This window comes from Maniola hyperantus, chromosome 10, assembly GCF_902806685.2.
Source record: "Maniola hyperantus chromosome 10, iAphHyp1.2, whole genome shotgun sequence".
NCBI lineage: Eukaryota > Metazoa > Arthropoda > Insecta > Lepidoptera > Nymphalidae > Maniola > Maniola hyperantus.
The window spans coordinates 11,631,590-11,645,871 of NC_048545.1; the positions used below are offsets into that span (position 1 = coordinate 11,631,590).

The 14,282-nt window shown below is 37.4% G+C and overlaps 2 protein-coding genes across 9 annotated transcripts in view; both read left to right on the forward strand.

Moving 5' to 3' along the window:
- The window catches only part of CASK (peripheral plasma membrane protein CASK), a 306,261-nt gene that overhangs the window by 49,790 nt on the left and 242,189 nt on the right, over positions 1-14,282 (forward strand). The window lies entirely within an intron of this gene.
- LOC138402875 (uncharacterized) lies at positions 8,729-13,312 on the forward strand. 2 transcript variants are annotated; one of them, XM_069501291.1, is made up of 3 exons: positions 8,729-8,809; positions 9,846-9,908; positions 10,514-13,312. In XM_069501291.1, exon 3 carries the CDS (start codon positions 10,911-10,913, stop codon positions 12,429-12,431), a length of 1,521 nt encoding a protein of 506 aa, XP_069357392.1. In that variant the 5' UTR covers positions 8,729-8,809; positions 9,846-9,908; positions 10,514-10,910; the 3' UTR covers positions 12,432-13,312. The 2 variants fall into 2 exon arrangements, with proteins under 2 accessions (XP_069357392.1, XP_069357391.1); XM_069501290.1 differs by having other exon boundaries at positions 9,846-13,312.

A 14,282-nucleotide genomic window follows, 5' to 3' on the forward strand; every position in this document is an offset into this window, starting at 1 on the left:
CGGTTGCTCTTTTCAAATATTTGATATAGGTACAAGATTATGCCATGTATAAAATAGTATTTGCAGTCTTGTGCGTTGCTGGAACGAGCTGCAGGTCAAATCCACGGTCTTTTATCATTTAGATAATCTTCAATTGTGTAATATGCTTTTTTCAGGAGCATATTTTTAATAGATTTTTTAAACTTGTGCAAAGGTAAGTCCAAAATAGTTTGCGGGATTTTATTATAAAAGGTAATACCCATTAAAAATGTAAATCCGCGGATACGGATCACTGCCGTCAAGATCCGCGGATACGGCTGATCGATGCAGTAAAATCACAGCTACAATGTCACGATCGCGATCACCTATAATGGTTTGATGCTAGCTCACTTTTGCCTACATTGTATTGTTGCAACATGAATGCCATAAATTCAGCCAATCGCAACGATTGCTATTGTAATAATGATTGATGCAGTTTTCCCGATCTTAACTTTCTTACTCAATCGGTGTCAGTGCGAGTGAAATTGAAACTATAGTCGACACCACTTGACGCTTTGCATGACGGGACATGATTGTTTTGATTTGCATTGCGCGGGTCTTTCTTTTGTTTTGTTTACAGTTTAATGTGACACTGGGCAGATAACGTTTTTGTTGTATGAGTTGCAAAAGGTCTACAAAGAAGTTTAATAGCGCAATTTGGAATTATTTCTTGATAATAATAAAAATTATCTAATAAAGTAAAATATTCGTAAAAGATCCGCCAAAAAACGGATACGGAGCTTTTTCTCCAGCGGATATCCGCGGACACGGATACGGATATCCGGAACATCACTAGTACAAATAAACCTAAGTATAAAGGAGGTAATGGTCTTTAAAGCTTGTTTAAACTTTAATTGCTGGGCAAAGGTTTCCTCACTCAGCCGAGAGCTACTCCGTCGGAAGTTCTGTATTATCGCCGTGTTGAAAGACCCGTTATTGTAAACTAATTAGGTCTTACTTCGACGTAGACGGGTATTTAACTAGATAAAGATTCTGTGAGTTCTGGGGACTACTTTATCTCGAATTTTGCTGTGTTTTAGGTTAGCGACACACGTAATTGCAAGCTTGAAAAGCGTAGCATTTCAAAGTAAGATTACTACACTGATTTATCGTGCAAAATGTCGAAAAAATACGACTGTAATACGGAACCCACGTTGCGCGAGCCTGACTCGCACTTGGCCGGTTTTTTTTTTGTGATGTAACCACAAATTTATAGTTTTAGGATTTTTCCCTTTACGTATGCTATAAGAACTACCTATCTACTAATTTATCGTGCAAAATGTTGAAAAATACGATTGTAATACGGAACCCTCGGTGCGCGAGTCTTACTCGCACTTGGTCGGTCTTCTATTTCGTTTAAAGAATTCATTTGGAACCACAGTTATAGAAATAGGTATAGAAAAATAATTTGAAATAAACTATAGTCCGTGACAAGTCGAGACGGCAATCGGGCGTCACCCGCACTAACCCGCACCGGGTTAGTGCGGGGGCTGCGCGGCTGCGCGGTGCGTTCCCTCTCCGAGTGCCATCTCGACCTGTTGCGTACTATACATGGTAAGTATGTTGTACCAAAAAAGACTCCGCCGAGCGTTTGTCTATGGTGGGACCAAAAGTGGTGGTCTTCCGTGGAGGTTGACATAGCTATTGGTTTTTACGATCACTTCTAAGTTGACAAATATAGTAATTATGGTACTAATTACATTGCATGGATTGTTCATTAAAAATGCTTTGAATTTAGACTTTATTTTTGTGAGCATAACTACTTAATCTTAATGTTAGGTTACATTTGGTTACCCATTGCTACATTAACAGCAGTAGGTATACGCAGTGAAAAAAACATTTCAGTTAAAAAGTTATTCTAAAAGCTATGATGTGAAATCAGCTGTAGTCGTAAAAAATGTATAATCAGAAAGTAGACTAGCTCTTGTACTTTTTCTGCGCATAATTTTACTTGCACTGCTAAAGTAGTACTCTTGTAGCACTTTCTTAAATTTACTGCCCCTAATGCATTCTGTGTGTTCCCCTCTCTGTTACTCTTTAAAGGCCAGCGCACACCAAGGACGGCAAGGCAGAGCATTTTATCTTTACCTATGATGTCGGTTGCATCTCAAACTGCACTCTTGTGCCAAGTCAAGAGGGTTACCGCCTACGGTTATATCTAAGTATCTATTACGTCATGGAGGTGACACCGTGGAACGACCTTGCGTTGTGAGAGTCCACTTTTATGTAGAACTAGCTTATTACCGCGACTACGTCCGCGCGGGCTACACAATTTTCAAGCCCCTATTTCACTTGAATTTTCAAAAATCCTTTCTTAGCGGATGCCTACGTCATAATAGCTATCTGCATGCCAAGTTTCAGCCCGATCCGTCCAGTAGTTTGAGCTGTGTGTTGATAGATCAGTCAGTCAGTCAGTCATTTTATATATAGACTAGCTTATGCTCGCGACTTCGTCCGCGTGGACTACACAAATTTCAAACCCCTATTTCACCCCCTTCGGGGTTGAATTTTCAAAAATCCTTTCTTAGCGGATGCCTACGTCATAATAGCTATCTGCATGCCAAATTTCAGCCCGATCCGTCCAGTAGTTTGAGCTGTGCGTTGATAGATCAGTCAGTCAGTCAGTCAGTCATTCATTCAGTCAGTCAGTCAGTCAGTCACCTTTTCCGATTTAGACTAGCGACCCGCCCCGGCTTCACACGGGTAGCTTATTACTATTTTCGTAGGGATCTATATTTTTTTAAAATAGCATAGCAATTAATATTATAGCATATGTCATTCAACAATAATGTAGCTTTCTACTGGTGAAATAATTTTCAAAAAAAAAAAAAAAAACTTACAAACTTTAACTCTTTACAATACCTTTTAGTTTAGATAATATCAGTGAAATGGTCGTCTGTAAGTTGAGTGATATCAAGGAATATGAAATAACGAGCTGGCCCCGCTCCGGGTTTGCTCGAGTATAATTTTTAAAAATCCTGAAACTCGGATCAAGGTCCTGTTGGCATCCTTCGGGTACAGAACCCTGAAGAGCATTTCTAAAAATATTTTTAGGTAACTTACATTTGACTTATATTTCTAAAGCAGCGTAGAAGCGGCGGAGAATTTCTAGGTAACTAAACTTACATTTGACTTATATTTCTAAAGCAGCGTAGAAGCGACGGAGAATTTTTAGGTAACTAAACTTACATTTGACTTATATTTCTAAAGCAGCGTAGAAGCGGCGGAGAATTTTTAGGTAACTAAACTTACATTTGACTTATATTTCTAAAGCAGCGTAGAAGCGGCGGAGAATTTCTAGGTAACTAAACTTACATTTGACTTATATTTCTAAAGCAGCGTAGAAGCGGCGAAGAATTCTGGCCTAAATGAAATTCACACAAATAACAGAAAACCTGACCGAGCATAACCGAATAGAGATAAGCTCCAAGCATCCACGAATTTGAGCTAATTTATTCATAGCTCAATCCGGAACGGAATGCTAATTCGACCCTGAACTAAAAACCGCTGGGGTCAAATGAAACTGTTACATAAATCAAAAGTAACTAACTAAAAATTGAAAGGTTTTTAGGGTTCCGTACCTCAAAAGGAAAAACGGAACCCTTATAGGATCACTTTGTTGTCTGTCTGTCTGTCTGTCAAGAAACCTACAGGGTACTTCCCGTTGACCTAGGATCATGAAATTTGGCAGGTAGGTAGGGCTTATATCAGACATTAGGGGAAAAATCTGAAAACAGTGAATTTGTGGTCACATCACAAGAAAAAAATTAATATGTTTTCGAACAAATATTGCTATTTTCGACATTCAAAGTAAGATTGCTATATCAAGTGGGGTATCATATGAAAGGGCTTTACCTGTACATTCTAAAACAGATTTTTATTTATTTTTATACATAATAGTTTTTGATTTATCGTACAAAATGTCGATAAAATACGATTGTAGTAAGGAACCCTCAGTGGGCGAGTCTGACTCGCACTTGGCCGGTTTTTTTTATTCAGATACAGTTAGCCCTTGACTGCAATCTCACCTGGTGGTAAGTTATAATGCAGTCTAAGATGGAAGCGGGCTAATCTCGAAGGGGTATGGCCGTTTTGATTAAACCTATCCCCCTTTGGTTTCTACACAGTATCGTACCAGAACGCTAAATCGCTTGGCGGCACGGCTTTGCTGGTAGGGTGATAACTAGCCACGGCCGAAGTCTCCCACCAGACCAGACCAGACATTTAGAAAATATAAAATTCCAAACGCTTGTCAGGAAACGAATCCGGAACGTCCCGCTAATAAGACCACAGTGCTTAACACTGCGCCAGGAAGATCGCCAAGGTTGAAGGTGTAACTTTTTTTAAGGGTTCCGTACCTAAAAAGGAAAAAAGGCACTCTTAAAGGATCACTTCGTTGTCTGTTTGTCTATCGGTCGTGTCCATGGTTATGGTGGTGAATTGTGGTCTAAAACCTTCTCATTCTTAGAGGAAACCCGTGCTCAGTAGTAGGTGGGCGATGGGTTGAGATAATGAATGAATGATTAAGAGTCTAATATTATTTAAAAAAAAATCTTAAACTTCATAAGAAGATGGACGTAATTCTCCTGTTAATGATAAAGATAATTCGAAAAAAATTTTTTAGATTAAACTAAACTTACTTTAGTTACTTTAGATTAACTTTACCAATTAAAGGTTTATTAACCGACTTCCAAAAAGGAAGTGTTTCTTGTACTACAAAATTCATGTCTTAAGGTTCGTACGCACCTGAGCGGCGCGGCGCGGCGCTTCAGTCCGACTGCAGAACGCTTCACCTCAGGCCGCTCGACGGTGCCTACCGCACTACAACTTCAGTACGCGGCAGCTCGCGTCACTTGCGCGTCACTTTTACACCCGTTCGCGTACGAGCAACAACGTCGCAAGATGAGCGACAGTGAAGAGGATTTGATTATTATTTCTTTGTTGTGCAGAAGAAGAACGAATTATCGAAGAGAAAAAACCGGCCAAGTGCGAGTCAGGCTCGCGCAATGAGGGTTCCGTACTACAGTCGTATGATTTCGATAATTCAAAAACTATGATGCATAAAAATAAATAAAAATCTGTTTTAGAATGTACAGGTGAAGACCTTTCATATGATACCCCACTTGGTATAGTCACTCACTTCGAAAGTTGAAAATACTAATTATTAGTTCATGACCACAATTTAATTTTTTTTGTGTGATCTAACCCTAAATTCACGGTTTTCAGATTTTTCCCCAAATGTCAGCTATAAGATCTACCTACCTGCCAAATTTCATGATTCTAGGTCAACGGGAAGTACCCTGTAGGTTTCTTGACAGACAGACGGACAGACAGACAGACAGACAGACAGACAGACAGACAGACAGACAGACAACAAAGTGATCCTATAAGAGTTCCGTTTTTCCTTTTGAGGTACGGAACCCTAAAAAAGAAGAAGAAATGGATTGCTGACATACCAAAGTCACGCTATCAAGAAGGATATCACATTTTGTTTCCTCGCCTTCTTAATGACTCTGTACCATTTCACATTTACTTCAGAATGTCGAAGACAAAATTCTATATGCTATTGCCTAATAGTTTTTGTGGAAATTACATTAGAAACAATAGGTATACCACACAGGTCGGTAATATAATCCTACAAGAAACCTATGTCCAGCAGTGGACATATCTATCGGTTGATGATGATGAAGATGATGATAGTTTTTATGGAAATTATAAAAAAATATTTATGCATATCCATACTTATATTATTATCAACGCAAAAGTGTATTTGTCTGTCTATCTACTAGCTTTTCACGGCTCAACAGCTTAACCGAATTTGATGAAATTTGGTACAAAGTTGAATTACATCCCGGGGAAGGACAGGCTACTTTTTATCCTGGAAAATGAAAGAATTTCCACAGGATTGTTAAAGGCCCATTTATATGAAGTTTGGACCAGAGGTAGCTTGCATTCCGGGAATTGACAGAGGTAGGCAACTTTTTATCCCGGAAAATCAAAGAGTTCACACGGGATTAAAAATCTAAAAAAAAATGCAACTAGATGATGCCTGCGACTTCGTCCGCGTGGATTTAGATTTTTCTATAGGTGAGCACATTTCCGGGAATTACCTACTAGTACCTATATACCTGAGATAGATTATACCCTGTAGGATAAAAGTAGCCTATGTGTACCTACACATAGGCTAGTTTTATCCCGAAAATCAAAAAGTTTCCACGGGATTTTTAAAAAACCTACATCTACGCGAACGAAGTTGCGGGCATCAGCTAGTCCCTTAGGTTCTGTGGAAATTACATTAGAAAAAGCATTTTCGCAAAATGTCTTTGTTTTATGTGCAATAGAATATATAAAATAGGCAGGTAAACACAGGTACATATTATATCTAAATACCTATATAAAAGAAAAAGGTGACTGACTGACTGATCTATCAACGCACAGCTCAAACTACTTGACGGATCGGGCTGAAATTTGGCATGCTGGCTAGCTAACTAGCTAATATGACGTAGACATCCGCTAAAAAGGGATTTATGAAAATTCAACCCCTAAGGGGGTAAAATAGGGGTTCGAGATTTGTGTAGTCCACGCGGACGACGTCGCGGGCATAAGCTAGTATAATATAAATACAAGTACAACAATAGGTAGGCATATTTCCGAAACTATTAATTCTACCTAGATGAAGTAGGTAGGTATAATATGTACATAATATATTATAGTTATTTAATCAGGATTATTTTTACCATTGATGTTTTCTCATAACGCTCGGAGAGACATTTATACATTTAGACACTGGGAAGGGGGGAAGCCGACATCCTAGGGGTTGGGACCTTTGAGGATATACTTCTAAGAGCATGAGGAACACGTCATGTGTCAAAAATTAAACCTACGTTATTTATTTTGAGGTCTATCTTGCCGATTCTTGCCTGTACTTTAAATACCTAACAAGATGCGCGTGTATCTTATTCGAGCGACGTACGCATACTGAAGCGCCGCGCCGCGCCGCTGGGTATGTCGCACTAGCGTCACTGCACTGCGCGTCGCTTCAGTGCGCTTCAAAATATTCTCTCCAGCCGTGCCGCGCGGCAACGCGCGGTGAAGCGCCGCGCCGCGCCGCTCTAGTGCGATATGCGCCATACAAAATGATAGAAATGATATTTTGAAGCTCTGTGCCGCGACGTGAAGCTCACTGAAGCGCCGCGCCGCGCCGCTCAGGTGCGTACGAACCTTTAGGTGTACTTATACGTTTTGGAGTATGAAACAAAACGGTCAACCATTTCAAAGTCGCAACTCCTTTTACGTCCGAACTCTTATTTGGTATGCTTTCTTCAAAGTATGCAGCGGCACGTAAGTACATTTAGAGGCAAATTCAATTTACATTACTATTGCAAGAGAGATGTTAGACTGCAAGTGGCAGACGGTATTCGTTTTATCATTGGAAAACACGTATTCCTCCTCAATTTTGATGCCATTGGGATTAAGATGCTATTTCACTATGGCAATGGGTAACTTCGAATTATAAAGAGTTTGAAAATAAAGTTAAGAGTGGTTTATGCTTCAAACAGACGTAAGTAGTTTGGTTCTCATTTGAATACTAAACAATCAAACTCAAAGAAATTTTGTAGATCCGCTCTAGGAACTAATATCTATGTCTGTGGTTGGTCCGATTATTATCGACAAAATATTTACGGCCTATTTCACAACCGCTAGATAAACTTCCATACAAAAATTCAGGTCGATCTTGTTGCTCTGTTGAGGCGTTATTGAATTATGAACCAAGAAACATACGCACTTTTGCATTCATTATATAGTTTAGTGATGAATTCAACATAAAGACTTGATAAACAAAAAAATCCATACTAATATTACAAATGCGAAAGTGTGTCTGTCTGTCTGTCTGTCTGCTAGCTTTTCACGGCTCAACCGTTCAACCGATTTTGACGAAATTTGGTACAGAGGTAGCTTGCAACCCGGGAAAGGACATAGGCTACTTTTTATCCCGGAAAATTTAAGAGTTCCCACAGGATTTTTAAAAACCTAAATCCACGCGTACGAAGTCGCGGGCATGAGCTAGTAATCAATAAATGCTCAAAGAATCTTTACGAACGATTAAACGAATCGCGCTCTTCTCAATAAAATTTGCTTTCCGACCCGGGCCGTGGTAGAGTTTGAACATAATGTCGTAAGTGGCATATGATGTCGCATAGATGAAATGAATAAATTAATTTAATTTCAAAACAAAAATGATAACTCAAAAAAGGACCTTCTGAAGATAAATGTGAAAATTCCAAATGCTGGACAAAAATGAAGCCTAGTCACGTCGCCTTATAAGGTGAAGAAGATAATAAATAACCTCTCCGAGTAGCCGAGACATATTGCCGGGATACTTTACAGTAATCGAATCCCATTCTCGATATCTCCTCCGTTTGGAGAAGCCATCAATCTCAATGAGTGTGGACCATGAATTCGTTGCTAACTTTGCTATTTAGAGCAAATTTTAGAATAAAAATTACAAAGTATAAAAAAACACAACTAGGGTCATTTGGCCGGTTTGGCGACCACAGCCTGTTCCCGACCATTTTTCAGAAAACAACCAAAAATAGTTGTAATAATAACGCAGCGATCGTTCATTTTGCTGCAAGAGCATGCTCTGTCCATCTCTTTCCCTCAAGTAAAATTTGGCTGAACCAGTATTTGTTAGTGTCTCTCAGTGAGTTGACGAATCTGAGACGGAGCGCATGTGTCGATTTTGGAGCAAAAAGTTAATAAAAAATTAGTGAGGAGGCAAACTTCAACAGTAAGTAAAACATGTTTTTAGTAAAGTTTGTGCATACTTATTGCACTTGAGGTGTTAGAGTATGATTGATTATATATCTTTGAGTCCATATTTGATTCAAAAAATGGTTTATTTAATATAAATAAGGGTGGTCGCCAATGGGCTGACTAAAACTTAGCTTCCTTCCGTTTACGAACACATGGTCGTAAAAGAGCGGTTTTCATCGAATCTTATTTCAGCTTTTCTAACATGCAGCTTTATATGGGTGTAAATGTTATTGTTTCTTGGCATCCTAATAAACATGCTTTATTTAGATGTCAGATTGCGACCAGCAAAATATAGATAAAAGCTAGAAATCTAAATGTATTAAGATAGCTAAATACAAAGTGGTCGGGAACGGATCATCTGTCGACCACCAATTTTATTACATACAAAAGTCTCAGTTTTTTGCGGGCGTATACAGACTAGTTAACGACCACGTAGTTATTTTCATTAGTTTGACTACATTTTGGTGGTCGTATACAGACTAGTTAACGACCACGTAGTTATTTTCATTAGTTTGACTACATTTTGGTGGTCGTATACAGACTAGTTAACGACCACGTAGTTATTTTCATTAGTTTGACTACATTTTGGTGGTCGTATACAGACTAGTTAACGACCAAGTAGTTATTTTCATTAGTTTGACTACATTTTGGTGGTCGTATACCTACTGATTAGCTTGCGACTATAAGAACATCAATTTAATGTCTATATTTTGGCGATCGTTTATTGATTTAATCGCAACCAGAAATATTAATGTGATGTGGCAAAAGACCTAACTATGATCGAGAACCAACTTCTTTTCTCATACACAAATGTTTAGTGTTGTTCACGAAGATTTCTGACGATAAATTGAATTGAAACCTACTTTCTTTCTTTTATAAATAATTAAGTTCGGTATGGCCATATTATTTAAACAGTAATAAACTTATACTGTTTTCACAAAGATGTCTGACTGCGTACTAACGGGTTTGGTGCTTGGTATATGTTGCATGTGTTTTATTTCTATTTACAGATGGTTCCACCACCTAAACCGAAAAAAAATAAACAGAAAAAAGCAAACGATAAAGATAAGTTGGTATGATCTATTAAATTATTACCTAGCTTACAATAATATTATGACAATGAACCATTTTGATAGAAAGATAGGAAGTCGGTATATATTACTTCTATATAGAAGTAAGATTATCAACATTTTGGTGGAGATCCGACTTCGTTGCTTATTTTTCGGCAAGGGTATGTCATGATTTCAAGAAAGTTCATCAAATAGCAGAAGCTTCTTATACGACAACTTCAGCCTCATTATTAAAATAACCACTGAAATCATTATTAAAGTATTCATAAAATAACCCACTTTTCATCAACAACTTCGTGAATATCCAAGTACCCTTAATTAACACTGTTTAGCAACGATGATTTTATGAGGTCTTATGTATAAAAATCACCAAAGGCATACATTATTTCATCACTTGTTGCAAATACCACTAACACGTTGATATTTTCTGTTTATAATATGTATATTGCATATTTTATATACAAGTTTTTTTATAACTTGCAAATACAACTAACATGGTTACATTTTCAATTTATTTTTGCAATTACTACTAATATTATATATATTACCACTAATATGATATTTTCTGTTTTTTTAATGTACTTACTTTAGTAAAATGTATTTTGCAGAAGGCGCGGGCGGTATCAAAAAAGTCTACCATACGTAGTCTTTTCAACTACAAGGAAGAAAATTTAATGAAAGCAATAGAAGACATACAAAACAAAAAAATGGGAATAAGAGAAGCCTGCCGGTTTTATGGGGTGCCAAAAACGATCGTTTATGATCGACTGTCGGGTAAAATAGCAGCGAGCAAAATGCCTAAAGTAGGCCCAGACCCTGTATTAGGTACGCGATTCTGGAATTAAAAACCCTTTTAAGGAGGGTAAGCCAGGTGATACTTGGTACCACAACTTCTTAAAACGACATCCCGAAATTAGTATTAGAGTACCAGAAGGCATTAACAATGCCCGAGCCGCAGTAACCGAGACCCGCATAAGGTCGTGGTTCAAGGAATTGAGAGATTATATGGCGTCTATTGCTGCTTTGGACATATTTGAAGAACCAGACAGGATATTTAACGGAGATGAAACCGGATTCTCTCTGTGCCCAAAGAGTGGTAAAGTTTTGGGACCTAGAGGATACAAAAACGTATATGTAATTAAACAAAATAATGAAAAAGAAAATATCACTGTATTGGTGGTATTTACAGCAAGTGGTAAATTATGCCCACCCCTTGTAATATTCCCCTACGTAAGACCTCCTAAGGCTATCATTGATAATATGCCAGAATCATGGGTACTTGGACGTTCCGAAAGCGGTTGGATGAAGAGCGAAGTCTTCTATGAATATGTATGTAATGATTTGAATGATTGGATAGCCAAAAGCGGTATCAAAAAGCCTGTGATTCTATTTATAGACGGGCACAAGTCTCATATGACATACTCATTGAGTGAGTTTTGTGACCAAAATGGCATAATATTATATGCCTTACCAGCTAACACAACGCATATGCTTCAGCCGGCTGACGTAAGCGTGTTTAGGCCGCTGAAGCAAAAGTGGAAAAATACTGTAAGGAATTGGCAGGTTCGCCCTGAGAACATTAACAAAACCATTACTAAACTTAATTTTTGTGAAATTCTTAAAGAGACTTTCACTTTAATTGACTCGGACGAGACCATCAAAAATGGGTTTCGAAAATGTGGGTTGTACCCCTTAAATGAAAATAACGTAGACTACACAAAATGTGTCAAGGACTTACAGAAACTAATAAGTCCAACATCAAATAGAGCAAAAACGGTGTATGCAAGAGATTTCGATGCAGCCTTGAAGGTTATATCATTAATCCAGACAGACTTGGCCAGTCGAAATATTGAAGTAACGCCTATTCTGGAAGAAATTGAGAAGGCTAGAGCAAAATTCATCGAAAATCGCCGTTCCAAGTCAAAGACGCCTCGAACATCTGCAACTTCTAATCAGAGTTCGAGCATACTTGAAGACCTCGTGACTGAAACGAACTGTGCAGTTACTCCAGACAATTTAAACTTTGATAAGCCTGGAATCGTGCCACAAACTACTGCTTGTTCCAGCCTGAATAATCCCTCTAATTTCAGCTCAAATATTGATATTTTTACACTACAAGCTCCAAGTTGCAACCCAAATATTGACACTATTACGCCACCAGCTCCTGCTTCATGTTCAAGCCCGAATATCAACATTTTGACCACAGAACTAATTACTGATGCTGCAAATATAAGTTTACCTCGACCTGGCTCATATATATCTTTAGACGATATATCGGTTTTGCCATTTTCTGAACTCGAAATATCACAAACACAAAATGACATGTCTTTTGATGATATCTTCGAAAAACATTTACATTTTCCGGAGCCACCAGCACCAAAAGATAAAAAGATTGGACCTAAATTACCTAGTGCAATTTCTTCTAAAGCTTGGAGAGCTTATTACCAAAAAAAAGACCAAGATAAAGAAAATTTAGAAATGGAAAAAAAAACAAAAGCGACAATTAAAAGCAGAAGAAAAAGATAGGAAAGCTAAAGAAAAAGAGAAAAGAATAAAGAAAAAAAGGACAGTGGTGAAGAGCACCTCAAAAAAGGAGGTTTTGCAATGCAGACAATGTTATGAAGACTTGATAAGCGACGTTGAGGATGATTCGGAAAAAAATATCGGCTGTGATAAATGCGTCCGCTGGTTCCATCTAAAATGTACAATGTTGGAACAAGTTCCATATATTGAAGCAGCAATATCGGATTACATATGCCCATTTTGTATGCAAGATAATAATAAGTAATTTATATAATAATATAATTTTTTATTATATTAATATTAATAATAATCATAATTAATTACTTTTGTCCATTATATTCTAATTTCGATAAGAAATTATTGCTTAGTTATTTTTGATAACATATTGATTAATAATTTATAGAAGAAGTAAATAAACGTGATATTTAAAAAAAATCATAATTAATTATGTTTTCCCACTATCTATTTTCGATACGATATTATTACTTAGTTATTTTTGTTAGTTTTTTTGATAAACATATTGATTAATAATTAATAGAAGAAATAAATAAACGTGATATCAGAGAAAATATTGTTATTTTTATTTTTGACTTTAAATAAATACATCGAAAGCTCCTTTTTCAGTGGCATTTAAATGGTCGTAAACTGACGAAAGTGTGGCCGTGAACTAACGAAGAATGGTCGTAAACTGAAAAAAACGCCCTTTTCGATAAATCGGAATATTGCTAATAAAAGAGAAATTAAAATGCTTAAAACATATAGTGATTAATTTCTTTAATGCTTTTTTTATCGATTTAAGTTGTAATATCGGCTAAAAAGGTATATTTTGAAGAGCTACGTAACTTTAAAGACACCAAGTCGACTAACTGGTCGTGAAAGGGCCGAGTGACCCTATGTCTAACAATAAAAAAGCGGTCAAGTGCGAGTCAGACTCGCACACGAAGGGTTCCGTACTATCGTACAAAAATAACATTTTTTAGCGATGTAACCACAAATTCACAGTTTTCGGATTTTTCTTTTTATTTGTGCTTTAAGACATTATTGCTACCTGCCACATGATTCTTGGTCAACGGGAAGTACCCTATAGTTTTGATTCCCTTAACAGACAAGACAGACAGACAGACATGAAGTGATCCTATAAAGGTTGCTTTTTTCTCTGGAAATACCCACGGAACCCTAACAATGTATGAAATGAAAATTAAATATACCTATACGAATACTAGCGACCATCCGCGACTTCCTCCCGTGGAAATTCTGAAAATTATCTTGTCTACATTTTAAAGGGACCCTCTGTGCAGTTTATCTTTCTAGGTCCAGGGGCTGGGCATTGGAAAGTCAGTCAGTAAGTCCAGACTTTTCTTTTTATAATATTTAGACTAGTAACTGGAGCTTCTAGCAGACATAGAGAGTAACATATTACTTATTTTTATTTATCTTTATGCCTTTCTTTTGCAAAGTACCTACAAAGAAAACTTGATTGCTTTAAATCTTAATTGCTTTTTAAAGACCAAGTGATTTGAAGACAAAAAATCCACAAGATTAATTATAGCATTTTTGTAAAGCAATTCGTTTTTAACTTTTATTTCTTGAAGTCACACTGCCAAGATAGAACTAGAACTGCACTAACTTCGAAGGAGTGTGGCATTATTTTATCGGTTTCTACGTGGTATTGTACCGGAATGCTAAAATCGCTTGTACGTCTATGCCGGTAGGTACTTGTGATCAATGTGGATTGACACGTCTCGTAGTGTTGAAGCATCTATCGTTGTATCAGCTGCTCGATTGCGGTAGAATGACAGCTACATTGTCACGATCGCAATCACCTCTGATTGGTTGACGCTCGCTTACTATTGG